Raw genomic sequence first — 16,155 nt, forward strand, 5'->3', positions numbered from 1 at the left:
TTATATCTCTTTTTTGATTTGTATCCATCTAAATCTTTGCTTTAATGGTTTGTAGGTTTGATGGATGAATTTAGCAAATGGCTTTCCAAAAGCAGGAACAGTCTACCTGGACACCTCCTCCGCTTCATGACTCACCTCATTTTGTTTTTCCGCACTCTGGGACTACAGACCAAAGTAAATAAAAATGAGCTGTATACTCTTCTCTGCAAGGCTGACGCTTCATACATCTATTGTCAGGAAAACATGCTACTTTGGGGTTTTGTTTTCTAGAAATAGTGACCATAGTCTCACATTGTCGCTCAGTGATAACTCACTGCAGATGACTCATTAATGTTCTAATCTGTGAGTACAGAGTGCTGATGGTTACCTAGTTTGGAGACAGTTTATAACTTCAGTCCTCATCAGTACCCAACTCTAAATCAACCAGCTAAGCTAACTGAACCAGACTAAGTTTTCTGTGGGGTTTTAAACCTTTGTTTTCTTTTTTTCTCTTCTGTCCTAAATGATTGGTAACATTTTGGGCAGAGTATGCATAGAAGGCAGAATGATGTAGTAGTTGAAAGCTGGGGTTTTGGATTAAAAATCTTGGATTCACATCTTACTCAGAAGCTTCTAGTGGTGTAAATCTGGGTAAATAAAATCTCTTTAAGTCTTACTTTCTTCCTCTGAAATGTGAACAACAATAGTAATTACTCACAAAGAGTTAGGGTAAGTTAATACAAGAAATTTGTTAAGCAGTTAGCCTGGCATGTAGTAATTGCTCAGTGGTAAATACTAAAAATCATTATGGCGGGATTTTTATGAAATATTTTGGTGGTACATATAAACAGCTGTATTTATAATTTAATTATATCTTTTTTTTTTCCTATGAAGGAAGAAATTTCCATTGATGTTTTAAAGACATACATACAGGTAAATTCTGGTAAAACAGGTAAAATCAAACCCACAGTTTGATTCTTTTTTTTCCTTTGACTATTTTAATGAAAACATAAATCAGAATGATAGTATTTTAATATCTAGTGGCAGAAAGGTTATCAAAATACATAAATATCTTAATTATCATAAACACTTTATTTTGGAATTTTAAATTAATCCTGTTTAGCAGTACAACTCTATGTCTGTATGCATCTCTCCTAAATATGTTTAAAATTTTGAATTGAATAATACTGTTATTCCTAGAACTTGCTTTATTATTGACATATTAACATTTTGATCTTTTTCTATTTTTCAGCTTTTAATAAATGAGAAACATACAAATCTCATAGCATTTTATACCTGTCATTTGCCTCAAGACCTTGCTGTTGCCCAGTATGCATTGTTTTTGGAAGGTGTTACAGAGTTTGAACAGCGCCACCATTGCCTGGAGCTGGCTAAAGAGGCAGGTAAAAATGGAAGGCTTCACCTGTTGGGCTCTGTAGGCAGATTATCATTTTGTATTAGTAACATATATCCTTCTAGTTTTAAATCCTGTTTTCTCTTGAGAGGAAAAGAAGGAATGAAATTTTCAATGAAATTCTGTTTTGGAATGAAATAACTTATACTGTATCTTGTGTAAAATATATTTTAATTTTGGCATTTTCTTTTATCATTTTTCATATTTTAATGAATTGTTATCCCAGATTTACTGAATCATTGTGATTATTTAAAGAATATTAGTGTGAATGATTAATTCTTATTTTCGTCCTTTCAAAAAATTCTTTAGATTTGGATATTGCAGCGATAACAAAAACTGTAGTTGAGAATATTCGAAAGAAAGATGATGGTGAATTCAGTCATCATGACCTGTCCCCAGCACTGGATACGGGTACTACTGAGGTAATATGAGGGTAAAAGAGGTGTATTATGTAACTGAATAATCCCTCATGTTCAGCTTTTTCTAAATGTCTACTTTAAAATACTCTGGCTTCTTTCTTTTTTTAAGAATTTTTCTTTGTTAGCCAAGTTATGAAAATTGACAGCAAACTTAAGGTCTCTGTAAGGAATTGCTTAGTAGTAGTTATATGTTAAAGGAAGCTTCTTTAATAGTAAAAACTTGAGCATTGAATTTTTACTCATCAGATTATTCTAGATACTTGATCAGTTAACTAATTTTTATGTAGTTTACTTATTATTTTCAGAAAAGAATAGAAAGTTTTATCTAGGAAAGAAAAAGTTGTAGAATAGCACTTAAAGGAGTCAGATAATTAAATTGGTGGCACATCAGATATATAATTCCAGACTGACAGTCCAGTAAGTTTTTTCTATAATTTAATAGAGAGCTATTAAATGTGAAAATAAACTAAGAAAAGCTATTTTCTTTCATAATTTTGTATAACCTGAAGGAAAATATTCATTAGTAGTACAGATGTAAGCCAATTCTATTAATGTGCAGAATATCTTAGGAAAAAAGCACAATTGACATTTCTTTTTTTCCAATTAAATGAATAGGAAGACCGATTAAAAATTGATGTAATTGACTGGTTGGTATTCGACCCAGCACAGAGAGCAGAAGCACTGAAACAAGGCAATGCGATAATGAGGAAATTCTTGGGTATGCTCTATTTTATATTCTTTTTTCAAAGTTTTTTTTTCTGTTCTTAAATTTTGTTGTTTTTCTAACCCTTCCAGTAGGGTAAGGTACAAAATACCCACTCTTATGGCTGATACTGTGAAACAAAACATATTTAATAGTGACTTATTATGTCCCACTCAATTTTATATATAATCTCAAGGTTTTGAAAGATGGAATTTTTTTTTTAAGACAGTATGTAAAAGTAACTTAGGATTTCCTGGTGATCCAGTGTTTAAGACTCCGTGTTTCATTGCAGTGGATTTGGATTCAGTCCCTGGTTGGGGAAGTAAGATTTGGCATGCTCTGCAGTGCAGCCAAAAATTGAAATAAATAATGAAAACAAAAGTAATTACATTTAATTAATCCTTTATGTGACTGTCACACTGAAATAAGGAAAAGCCCAGCCATTAGGTAGAAAGATCACCCAAACCTTTAACAGAAGTACCTTGGGCCCTGAAATGGTTACAGGTCATTGTGAAAGTCACAGACTAATAATTTGACTGCTTTAGAAACTACTACACAGAAATCCATATATATTGGAAAACTATATATCTTTTTCACAGCCTCAAAGAAGCATGAAGCTGCAAAAGAAGTATTTGTGAAAATTCCTCAGGATTCAATAGCAGAGATCTATAACCAGTGGGAGGAACAAGGAATGGACAGCCCACTTCCTGCTGAAGATGATAATGCTATCCGAGAACATCTGTGCATCAGAGCTTACTTGGTGAGATTGTAGAGAAAACCATGAAGTGTCCTCCTTTATGATGACTTCCTGATTAACTCTCAAACCTTAAACTACTTTTTTGAAAAGTGGTGATTGACTTACTATGTTACCTCCCTTGTGACTCTGGGAATCACCGATCCCTAAGAACTTGGAAGTCCTGACCTTGTCTTCATGTGCGAGACCCTCTAATCATTGTTAACCAGCACACAATGTGTTCCTTAAGATTCTTTGAATTCTTAACTCAACTTTAGCATTTCTGCTTTTGGCAACAACTGAAAAAAAGCAAGATAATCTGTATTATGACTAAAATAACAACATACTCATTCAAAATTCATTCAATAAATAATGAAGTGATTAGCTAGGTTTTAGGACTAAGTCTGAATTTCTTTGCTTCCCTCTGGAAGCTAATAGGCTCATCAAGGACACGGATAAGCACGTGAATATCACAAACAAAACACTTATTCACCGTAATTTTTTTGTATAAAAAAGAAATATTGTACAATTTTATTTCTTAACTGCTGCAAAATTACTTCTAAGAACAAAATTTTTAAAAATTTTATTGAACATATGTGAAAAGTTTTCATTTTTTGTATTTTTCTATTTTACTTTACATTTTAGGAAGCCCATGAAACCTTTAATGAGTGGTTTAAGCATATGAATTCAGCTCCACAAAAACCTACTTTGACAACTCAAGCAACTTTTACTGAGAAAGTGGCTCATGAACACAAAGAAAAGAAATATGAAGTAAGTTAAATGTAGATGAGACATGTCTCATTGCATCTCAAAAATACAAGTCATATATGTAAGGAGATCATTTCTTCAACAGTATTATTCCTATTATAAGATAAGAGTTGATGTTCCTTATTACTGTTCTACTTTGAAGGAAGAAATCTGTTAGTTACCTTTTTGTAGATAATTAACCAAACATGAAACGTACCTTCAGGTGACAATAGTGTTCATTTACATGGTAAACATTTTAGTCTTGTATTGAACTGCAATCTGTTGATGTTTATTTTGTATTTGGCTTACTGAATGTTAGTTCTTTAGAATGATGTTCCATATATGTACATCTCTGTACTTTGCAAATATAGTCCATTATATATCTGCCTTATATCTGTTTTCCAGATGGATTATGGTATTTGGAAAGGGCATTTGGATGCCCTAACTGCTGATGTGAAGGAAAAAATGTACAATGTCTTGTTGTTTGTTGATGGAGGGTGGATGGTGGATGTTAGAGAGGTAAGCTCTGTGCATTGTTTATAGCTAAAAGCAAAAACAAACAAGCTACATCTTTTTTTTTAAACTTCTTTCTCTGAATAGGAGCAGTTACGGATCTTATATAACCTTTGTTCTATATTATAACTGAACATCCCATAATTTAAGTCTAACCTGAAATACTGGTTAGGGAATATATGAATGTCTGATTCCTAGGTAAACTGTTTCTCCATATTTAATATGTTCACTCAGTATAGTATAGTAAAATCTAATTTTTTAAAATTCTGGACCAAAAATCAACTATTCATGTATTCAACTCCGTCTGTAGAGGTGAAGGTAAGTCTAGTAGAGTGAGTAAGACATACATAAAGCAGTGGCTCTTGCCTCTGAACTGTCCATTTAAGAGACCTGGAGAACTTTTAAACAATACTGGGTTGATTCCATTAGTGGCTACCAGTGGGGAGAAGGAAGGAGAAGCAACATAGGGGTTGTGGGGTGGGAGGTACAAACCATTGGGTGTAAAGTAGGCTACGAGGACATATCGTACAACATGGGCAGTAAAGCCAGTATTTTGTAATAGCTAAATGGATTGTGACCTTTAAAGATTGTATTAAAACAAAAAAACCTTTTAAAGAGTCCCAAAAAGACATGACAATTAAATACAATATGTGATTCTGAACTGGATCCTGTGTTGGCGAAAAAAAGATGCTATAAAGGACAGTGTTGAGTCAGTGATGTTAAGGTATTATATCACTGTTAAGTTTTCTGAAGTCGTTAACTGCACTGTGACTATATTAGAAAAAAGTTCTCTTTGTTAGGAAATAAACTCTGAAACATTTAGAGGTAATGGAACATGATTATGCAACTTGCCCTCAAAGGGTTTAAAAAAAAGAAAGTGTGTTTATAGATGCACACACACAAGCAAATCATAAAGTAGACGGTAAAGATTGAGCAAAGCAGGGTAAAGGGTATTGAGATATTCTTTGTACTGTTGTTGTAATTTAGTTTGTTTGAAATGATTTTCAATTAAAAATTTGTTTTACATACTAAAAAAGAAATACTGGGTTTCACCTCCACAGATTCTGGTTTAATTGGTCTGAAGTAGGGCTGGGCTTTAAAAAAAAAAAAAGTTTAAATTACCTGGAAAGCGTTAATGTGTAGCCTAGGTTGAGAATCAGTTACAGAAGTACTAAATGCCAAAAAAAAAAAAAAAAAAAGCACAGATGAAGTATTTTGTGACTTCAGGAAAAGAAAAGGCTGCTTCTACCCAGAAGAGATCTGGACAGAATGCTTAAAAGGTATAGCATTTGACTGAACCTTGAACGAGGGGTAGATTTGGATGAGTAGAAATGGGTGAAAGGAAGAATGCTGGAAGTAATAACGTTGTGAGGGAAAGGTGCTGAGGCTCGCTCCTGGGGCGTGACAGAAACGGTGCATTATTATAAATGCTAGATTCTTGGATAACCTTATTTTGAATAGAAAAATCCTAAGAGTGTCTTTGGTATCTTTCCTTCTGCATTCCCTGAATCCTAATATAGTCACTTCTTTTTTATTGTTTGTTTTGTTTTTTGCTACTACACTTTTTCTCACTTTACTGGCTTCCATTTTCTGGCCAGAAGCAAAACATTAAGGACAGCTTGCTGTTTAAATGGCAACCTACTCCAGTATTCTTGCCTGGAGAATCTCAGAGATGGGGGAGCCTGGTGGGCTGCCGTCTATGGGGTCACACAGAGTCGGACACGACTGAAGTGACTTAGCAGCAGCAGCAGCTGTTTAAATACTAAAAAATACTAAAGCTTCCCAGGTAAATTAAATACTAAAGCTTCTTAGGCAATTTAATTAAAAAAAAAAAAAAAAAAAGGCCAGCCCTACTTCAGACCAATTAAACCAGAATCTATGGAGGTGAAACCCAGTATTTCTTTTTTAGTTTACTACTACTGTTTGCTACTAATGATCTTAAAAGTCTCCACATCTTATATATAAATTCATAATAGAACCCTGCTAACTTCATAGTTTTGAACCATTTTATGTGTGTGGGGGGGTTCTTTTTATTATTTCATTAATTCATTAATTTATTTTTTACTGTGCTAGGTCTTCATAGTTGCACGGGCTTTTCTCTAGTTTCTGCGAGCAGGGCCACTCCCTAGTTATGCATTAGCTTCTCACTGCAGTGGCTTCTCTACTGGGGAGCACAGGTTCTAGGTGTATGGGCTCCTTAGTTGCGGCACACAGACTCAGCTGCTCATGGCATGTGGGACCTTCCTGGACCAGGGACCAAAACCCTTGTCTCCTGCACTGGCAGGCGGACTCCTCACCATTGAGCTATCAAGGAAGTACAATAGTTTTGAATCTTTAGCAGGTTCCTTAATGTTAAACTTTTCTCTCCTGATTTATGTTGGTGCTCATGAAGATAAAATGTTAATGTTGCAAAATGCTATCGGTATTTAAGGTTTGAAAAGACTCAATGCCTTATTTATGCATAAATATTTATACTTATGTATTTGTTATTCTAAGAATTGATTTTAGATAGTGAAAGTCACAGAACAGACACTATGGAATATTTTTAAAATGGAGTTGGAATGGAAAATTATGAATGATACCATTTTGTTTACAAATATTTTTAAATCAACATTCTGTGTCAATCACTTCTTCAAATCTAATCCAAACAAGAAGTGATTTCTTGAACTAATTATAAAGGATGATATTTTGAGTTGAGTTTAGCTTAATACTCTTACATATTCAGTGAAGCAGAAAATTATTCAGGGCTCCTGGTAGCACTTACATAACTTGTATAAGGATTAGGAAATGGTACCCACTCTCTTACACAGATAGATTTCATGTCAAGTGCACATGACCTGTAGAATGGAGCATGGATTAGATTTCAGTGGCCACTCATTTACTGTCCAGCACCACTGCAAGGCACAGCTGTTCAACAAAGCCCTGACCTGATATGCTGGCTCTTACATCTGCACCTCACTTTTTACATAACTGCAGAATGGTCCCATTCATGTTGGAGGCTGGTGGCACACAGGGATGGCAGAGCAAATGGAGCAGGCAGGCCGTCTCTATCTACTCTTCACCACCTCTGCCTCAACCACATTCTGGTTGAAGTGTCAGCTGTCTTTGCCTTGCTTCCACTCTTCTGTATGCAGCCCCTTTGTATAGTATTTTCTTTTAAAATCAAAGAGATACTACTCTCCTACTCTGATCCTTCTGATGGCTTCCCATTACACTTTGAATAAAAACCAAAGTTATTTTCTTGACCAACAAAGTCACACACACTGGTCCTGACTGCCTCCCCAGTCTTTGTATCCTATTCTTCTCCCCTCATTTGTTCTAACTTTCCGGCCTCTTTGCTGTTCTTCTGCTTATAATGCTCTTTCCCTGAGATATCTGCACGGAAGACATCCTTACTTCCTTAGCAGCGTACTCCAGAGACCCTGCTGCAGCCCTGCCCCCTGTCCTCAATAGGATACATACGTATATATACATATCAACACATCCCAGTTAATGATCTTTTCTCACATATAAGGCACTGTACATCCCTGATGGAAAGAATCTTTTTTTTTAATACATATTTACAGGATTTTTCAAAGCTTTTGTTCATTTCAGATGAGAAAAATATCATAGGTAGTAGCAGAGCAATTTGTTGTTTTCCTTGAGGGAGACTGCTGGGCCCATCAGGCATGATTCTGGATACTTGATGGCAACCAGTCTGCTGGTGTGGGAGTCCCCTGCAGTCAGCAGAAGAGATCACACCCTAATACTTGGCAGCAACAGGATTTAGGAGAGGCAGGTGCCAGAATCCATCCTGTGAGACCAGGTTATCAAAAAGCCAGCTGCTCCTTCAGTTGGTAAGAGATCTGGGAGCCCCAGGTACTTTGCCTCTTCAGCACAGGGGAAGGAGTATATTGGAGCACAAATGGCATGACCCAAAAGGCAGCAGTCCTCTCAGCCTTACCTAGGCGCCAGGTGGGACTCACCAGTGTGAATTACGAGTGAGGCCTTGAGGTGTTTTAAATCTACCTCTGAAGGGAATGAGTGCTTATTTGAGAAAATAAATGAAGGTGCTTTCCCTTTTAAAGCTAAGAAAATACAAAGCACGCATTTTGATATTTGCTTCCATGTATCTGTATCTCAAAACAGAACAAAAAGATTGATAGTAATTTTTCCTATGCATAGAAACCTGACGTACGTCAACGTTATTCTTTGGTATAATTTCCAGATTACATTCTGTTGCTTCACACTTCTACTTACATCTACCTTCGAAAAATGTTTTAACAATTTATCATCTCATGTGAACATATTTTTAATGATGAATATAATTGTCATAAGGAAAAATTTTAATTAAGTATCTTATTAGGCTTTTCAAAGGAGCAGTTGTTATTTTTGCTTGTCCCGTTTTCTTTCACACTATTACACAGGACTTCTCTGGTAGCTCAGCTGGTAAAGAATCTGCCTGCAATGCAGGCTGACCCCAGTTCGATTCCTGGGTTGGGAAGACCCCCTGGAAAAGGGATAGGCTACCCACTCCAGTATTTTTGGGCTTTCCTGATGGCTCAGACGGTAAAGAATCCGCCTGCAATGTGAGAGACCTGGTTCAATGTGTGGGTTGGAAAGATCCCCTGGAGGAGGGCATGGCAACTCACTCCAGTATTATTGCCTGGAGAATCCCCATGGACAGAGGAGCTTGGTGGGCTAGAGTAGAACATTACTGAGCAACTAAGCACAGCACACAACATATGATACATGTTACCTTTTTTTGTTTTGCCTAGCTTGCAGGATCTCAGTTCCTCAAGCAGGAACTGAACCCAGGCCATAGCAGTGAAAGCCCAGAATCCAAATCCCTGACTAGGCCACCAGGAAACTCCTTATGTTTGTTTTACACTTAGTCCTATGGATTTCCTTTCAAGTTTTAAGATTATTTCAGAATTGGGGTACCTTTTTATTATTTAAATTCTTTTACTTTTCAACTTTGTTATAAGAAAATGTAGTGAACATAAGAGGTCTATTCTTTTTTCTGTACTCTTGAGTGTCTACAAAACTTTTTAGAAAGATCCCTGTATACTTATAAAGAAATGCTCATTGTTTTCTCTACAGTAAGTTTTCTCATATATGTTAGTTCTGTCCCATTCACTGTATTATTCAAATCTTTGCATTCTTTTAATTTTTCTATTTTTATAAAATTATACAAAAGCATCATAAATTCATTCTAAGTATTAAAAAAAATATTTGCAGTGAAGTTGTCCTCCCTGTGCACCTCTCCCCTCATCCTGACCCTTCTTCCCAGCAGGAATCACAGGGTATGAAATGCCCTTTCAGACTGCCCAATATCTGCCTCTGTTTCCTTCTATGTATATCCAGGGGAATAGTTATTATTTTCTATTCTGATTTTTGCTCTAGTCTTAACGTTTTTCCTTTTATGTAGATGTTTATTTAAGACATAGTAAATACAGTTTCAGAAGCATTTTGTTTTCATTATCAGACTTGTGACTCCTCTGAAGTGTATTTTGTTCATCTTCATGGTTTTTGCCAAAAAATCGTGTCTACTCGATACTGTGATTGAAACCTTACCTTGGGAATATGTTTGTGGTCCGGTGGTTAGGACCCCAAGCTTCCACTGCAGGGAGCACAGGTTTGATCCTTGGTCAGGAAATTAATATCCCACAAGTCGAGTGGTACGGCCAAAAAAAAAAACAACAAACCTTGCCTTGTTTTATTTTTAATGGGCCTAATAAGCTTTACAGAAACTCTTTAGCTTCTACTTGTTGCATTTTGGTTTGTGTGTAGGATGCTGAGGAAGACCATGAAAGAATACATCAAATGGTTTTACTGAGAAAGCTTTGTCTGCCAATGTTGTGTTTTCTGCTTCACACCATACTGCATAGTACCGGTCAGTATCAGGAATGCCTGCAGTTAGCAGATATGGTGTCCTCTGAGCGCCACAAACTGTATCTGGTAAGTTCCAGAGTGTTTGCACTTTAAAATTTTAATGATTTGATGTCCTTTGTAGTAATATTTGGGGCGTCCCAGGTAGCATTAGTGGTAAAGATCCCACCTGTCAGTGCAGGAGACACAGGGACTCGGGTTTAATCTCTGAGTCAGGAAGATCCCCTGGACGAGCATATGGCAACCCACTCCAGTATTCTTGCCTGAGAATCCCCATGGACAGAGGGGCCTGGTGGGCTACAGTGTATAAGGTTGCAAAAAGTTGGAGAAGACTGAAGTGACTTAGCATGCACGCACGTAGTAATATTTAATTTTCTGAGATGTATATATTCTTTAAGTGTTCTTAGATTTTCTTAAAGTAATGATCCAGTTTTAATGTTTGTGCTTTTTAATATGGAATATGTTTACATATCTAAGCAGTTAGAAGTATATTGACTGGCCCAGAGAAGTAGCTTTGAGCTATGCTAGTATAATGACCTCTGGCTACATAAATCTTAAAGAGGAATTTCTTCTTGAATTAAGCTATTCAGGTTGGTTAGGTGACTATAAATTTACACTCTTCTTTGTTCTCATTCTTAACATTTTTTCTGTTTTAAAAACAGGTGTTTTCTAAGGAAGAATTAAGGAAATTGCTACAGAAGTTAAGAGAATCCTCTCTAATGCTCCTCGACCAGGGCCTTGATCCATTAGGATATGAAATTCAGTCATGATTCATTCATTCTTTGTAGTCTAGATAATTTCCATGATAAATGGAGTTTTTTTGTAAAATATATGTATTTATAATTACTGGGTTTTTTCTTTTGCATTATCATGGGGAAAATGTAAAATTTAGGCATTGAATTTTGTACTTTTAAGAATATTATGGTGAGACTTTGAAAATTTAATGTATTATATAATTTCCCTGTTTATTAATAAAACTATATAAAAATTAAAATTTTTGTTCATATGAATTCCAGGAATGCCCCTCTATGGTGTAATAAGTTAAATTTTCTATTCTACTTTTTCCCTGTGATCATAAGTACTCTGAAATCTTAAAATTATAAAAATAGAAAGTCCTGATACATTTTTAAGCCAGATACATAATTCCTCATCATAAAATTTAGTGTTTCTTAACTATTACAATTAGGTGAACAAAGCAAGAATGTTTTCTAAAATAATATTATGCTGTTATTTTACTTTGAAGCCGCTTCTAGTTTATTAATTCTCATTCAGTAAACCTGATCTCATAAGTTGCAGCATGTAAAGACTTAGCATCTATCTGGTACACAGCAAACACTGAATACATTGGGGACTATAAAATGAGTAAGATCTTATCTAGCCCTTCTAGGAGGGGAAATACAATAAATATGTCTTTTAAATGCCATTTAAAAATACAAGTAATCTGAGTAGGAAGGAGCTATTTCCAGCTAAGAGATTTGTGAGGAAGTAGTATTTGAGCTGGAGTCTGGGTAATGCATTGAATTTGCAAAGACAGAGATCAAGAAAGGTAAGGCATTACAAGTTTAAGAAATCAGTATGAGCAAGGCCTGCAAATGATGAGTGCATTTTTGTGAATCAGCATGTGCGCCAAATTGACTAGCATGTAGCACTCATAAATAGGAGATTAACTAAAAGGGAGAATGTGACTCTTAAGAGGAAACGAGATGTAGAGTAGCAGCTCCCAAAGCTGGTTGATCATCTGACTCGTCTGGTGAGTTTCTTATATGTATTTACAGATGCTGTCCCAAGAGCCTAGGATGGGATTCATAGAATTTGTATTTGGCGTAAATATAATACACCATAAGTTATCTAAGTTCAGGACATCCTGGCTTAAATCAGAGATGGGTATTGATCCTTCTGTGTCCAAGGCAAACGGCAGGAGTTGACCATGAAACTGGCCTGGCATCACTTGGGAAGAGGTGTAGAGATTTCAGACTCTGCCTGAAGTTTTGATTTATGCTAGTTCAAGTGTCCTAAAGATGAATTGTTTACCTAACGAAACCTCTTTAATTCTTTTACCTCAGTAGAGCAGTATGAACTGACGTGAAAGTGTGAATCTAACAAAGTGTGTACCGGATTTTATTCAGAAAACTACAAAATGCTAATGAAACCAAAGGAGCAAAATAAGTGTGGAGAGATATGTTTATTAATTGGAGATTCAACATAGTAAAAATTTTAATTCTCCCCATGTTGGTATACAGGTTTAACACAATTCCTATGAAATTCTAGCATGAGACAGAGTATGCAAATTGGTATGGTGAAATTAATGCTAATTTTCTTAGGTGTGATACTGGTATTGTGGCTGGGTAGGAGAGTGTTCTGGGTAGGAAACATACTGAAATATTTAGAAGTGAAAGGTCATGAAGTCTGTACTTTACTTTGAAATGGTTTAGCTTTAAGATAGAAGTCTACATAGATAAAGCAAATAGGAAAAAAGGTTAACCAGTGAATCTATGGGAAGGCCACAAGATTTAAATTTGTCCAAATAAAAAATTGGGGTAGAGTTTAGTAAATTATGAAGAAAACAACTGAATATCTGTATGGGAAATAGTCAACCTTGACCCTTAGTTGATATTGTACACAAAAATTAGTTAGAGGTAGATTATAAACCTGAATAAAAACACTAAAACTGTAAAACTTTTAAGAAAAATGGAGAATATCTTTGAAACCTAGAGGGTAGGAAAAGTTTTACTATACAACAGACAGAAAGCAGTTACATTAAGGAAAAAGATTGATTACTTAGACTTCATCAAAATACAAAATTTAGCTCAGATATGCAGATGATACCACTTTAATGGCAGAAAGTAAAGAGGAACTAAAGAGCCTCTTGATAAACATGAAAGAGGAAAGTGAAAAACTGGCTTAAAACTCAGCATTCAGAAAAGGAAGATCATGGCATCGGATCCCCTCATGGCAAATAGATGAGGAAAAAGTGGAAACTGACAGATTTAATTTTCCTGGGCTCCAAAACCACTGTGGATGGTGACTGCAGCCATGAAATTAAAAGATGTTTGCTTATTGGAAGAAAAACTTTGACAAGCCTAGACAGTGTATTAAAAAGCAGAGACATCACTTTGCCAACAAAGATGGATATAGTCAAAGCTGAGGTTTTTCCAGTAGTCATGTTTGGATGTGAGAGTTGGACCATAAAGAAGACTGCTGAAGAATTGATGCCTTTCAAATACGGTGTTGGAATAGATTCTTGGGAGTCCCTTGGACAGCAAGGAGATCCAACCAGTCAATCCTAAAGGGCGTCAGCCCTGAATATTCATTGGAAGGACTGATGCTGAAGCGGAAACTCCCAATACTTTGGCACCTGAGGCAAAGAGCCCACTCAATGGAAAAAAATCTTGATGCTGGGAAAGACTGACGGCAACAGAAGGGGGCGACAGAGGGTGAGATATTTGGGTGGCATCACTGACAATGGGCATGAGTTAGAGTAAACTCTGGGAGATAGTGAAGGACAGGGAGGCCTGGCATACTGCAGTCCACCAGGGCACAAAGAGTTGGACATGACTTAGTGGCTGAACAACAACAATACTCTTAAAATACCATTAAGAAAATATAAGGCACAAAGTGCGAGAAAATATTTGCCAAAGGATAACTGGCCAAAAAAAAAACTAGTTTCCAGAATATATAAAGAACTCGTGCAACTCAGGGCAATTTCCTGTCGGTCTCAGTAGTTAGGGCTCTGCGCTTCTATTTCAGGGGGCTTGGGTTAGATCTCTGGTGGAGGAACTAAGATCCTACACACCTTGCATCGAGGCCAAAAAAAATAAAGGAACAGTTAAGTCCCTCAGTCGTATCCGACTCTTTACAACCCCATGAATTGCAGCACGCCAGGCCTGCCTGTCCATCACAAACTCCCGGAGTTTACTCAAACTCCTGTCCATTGAGTTGGTAATGCCATCCAACCATCTCATCCTCTGTCATTCCCTTCTCCTCCTGCCCCCAATGCCTCCCAGCATCAGGGTCTTTTCCAATGAGTCAACTCTTCGCATGAGGTGGCCAAAGTATTGGAGTTTCAGCTTCAGCATCAGTTGGTCATATTGAAAGTTGGTCATAACTTTCCTTCCAAGGAGTAAGCGTCTTTTAATTTCATGGCTGTAATCACCATCTGCAGTGATTTTGGAGCCCAAAAAATAAAGTCTGACATTGCTTCCAGTGTTTCCCCATCTATTTCCCATGAAGTGATGGGACCAGATGCCATGATCTTCGTTTTCTGAATGTTGAGCTTTAAGCCAACTTTTTCACTCTCCTCTTTCACTTTCATCAAGAGGCTTTTTAGTTCCTCTTCACTTTCTGCCATAAGGGTGGTGTCATCTGCATATCTGCATATAAGTTAAATAAGCAGGGTGACAATATACAGCCTTGCTGCTGCTCCTGCTGCTGCTAAGTCGCTTCAGTCGTGTCCCACTCTGTGCGATCCCACCAGGGGTGGTGTAAGCCCACCAGGCTTCCCCATCCCTGGGATTCTCCAGGCAAGAACACTGGAGTGGGTTGCCATTTCCTTCTCCAGTGCGTGAAAGTGAAAAGTGAAAGTGAAGTTGCTCAGTCGTGTCCGACTCTTAGCGACCCCATGGACTACAGCCTACCAGGCTCCTCCGTCCATGGGATTTTCCAGGCAAAAGTACTGGAGTGGGGTGCCATTGCCTTCTCGAATACAGCCTTGACATACTCCTTTTCCTACTTGGAGCCAGTCTGTTGTTCCATGTCCAGTTCTAACTGTTGCTTCCTGACCTGCATACAAATTTTTCAAGAGGCAGATCAGGTGGTCTGGTATTCCCATCTCTTTCAGAATTTTCCACAGTTTATTGTGATCCACACAGTCAAAGGCTTTGGCATACTCAATAAAGCAGAAATAGATGTTTTTCTGGAACTCTCGTTTTTTCCATGATCCAGCGGATGTTGGCAATTTGATCTCTGGTCCTCTGCCTTTTCTAAAACCAGCTTGAACATCTGGAAGTTCACGGTTCATGTATTGCTGAAGCCTGGCTTGGAGAATTTTAAGCATTACTTTACTAGCGTGTGAGATGAGTGCAATTGTGCGGTAGTTTGAGCATTCTTTGACATTGCCTTTCTTTGGGGTTGGAATGAAAACTGACCTTTTCCAGTCCTGTGGCCACTGCTGAGTTTTCCAAATTTGCTGGTATATTGAGTGCAGCACTTTCACAGCATCATCTTTCAGGATTTGGAATAGCTCAACTGGAATTCTATCACCTCCACTAGCTTTGTTCGTAGTGATGCTTTCTAAGGCCCACTTGACTTCACATTCCAGGATGTCTGGCTCTAGGTCAGTGATCACACTATCGTGATTATCTGGGTTGTGAAGATCTTTTTTGTACAGTTCTTCTGTGTGTTCTTGCCATCTCTTCTTAATATCTTCTGCTTCTGTTAGGTCCATACCATTTCTGTCCTTTATCGAGCCCATCTTTGCGTGAAATGTTCCTTTGGTATCTCTAATTTTCTTGAAGAGATCTCTAGTCTTTCCCATTCTATTGTTTTCCTCTATTTCTTTGCATTGATAGCTGAGGAAGGCTTTCTTATCTCTCCTCGCTATTCTTTGGAACTCTGCATTCAGATGCTTATATCTTTCTTTTTCTCCTCTGCTTTTTGCATCTCTTCTTTTCACAGCTATTTGTAAGGCCTCCTCAGACAGCCATTTTGCTTTTTTGCATTTCTTTTCCATGGGGATGGTCTTGATCCCTGTCTCCTGTACAATGTCACGAACCTCCAT

The 16,155-nt window shown here is 37.1% G+C and overlaps 1 protein-coding gene across 3 annotated transcripts in view; it reads left to right on the forward strand.

Moving 5' to 3' along the window:
* Nucleotides 1-11,373, forward strand: part of NUP107 (nucleoporin 107) — a 48,149-nt gene extending 36,776 nt beyond the window's left edge. For all 3 annotated transcript variants that reach the window (XM_027542490.1, XM_027542489.1, XM_027542491.1), the window contains 10 exons: nt 56-174; nt 874-912; nt 1,232-1,382; nt 1,703-1,815; nt 2,428-2,530; nt 3,115-3,275; nt 3,894-4,019; nt 4,401-4,514; nt 10,281-10,448; nt 11,042-11,373. In XM_027542490.1, the coding sequence (XP_027398291.1) occupies nt 56-174; nt 874-912; nt 1,232-1,382; nt 1,703-1,815; nt 2,428-2,530; nt 3,115-3,275; nt 3,894-4,019; nt 4,401-4,514; nt 10,281-10,448; nt 11,042-11,149 (1,202 nt within the window). In that variant the 3' untranslated portion in view covers nt 11,150-11,373. The remainder of the gene's footprint in view (nt 1-55; nt 175-873; nt 913-1,231; nt 1,383-1,702; nt 1,816-2,427; nt 2,531-3,114; nt 3,276-3,893; nt 4,020-4,400; nt 4,515-10,280; nt 10,449-11,041) is intronic.
* Nucleotides 11,374-16,155: the final 4,782 nt, after the last annotated feature.

Source organism: Bos indicus x Bos taurus, chromosome 5 (genome assembly GCF_003369695.1).
Source record: "Bos indicus x Bos taurus breed Angus x Brahman F1 hybrid chromosome 5, Bos_hybrid_MaternalHap_v2.0, whole genome shotgun sequence".
Taxonomy (NCBI): domain Eukaryota; kingdom Metazoa; phylum Chordata; class Mammalia; order Artiodactyla; family Bovidae; genus Bos; species Bos indicus x Bos taurus.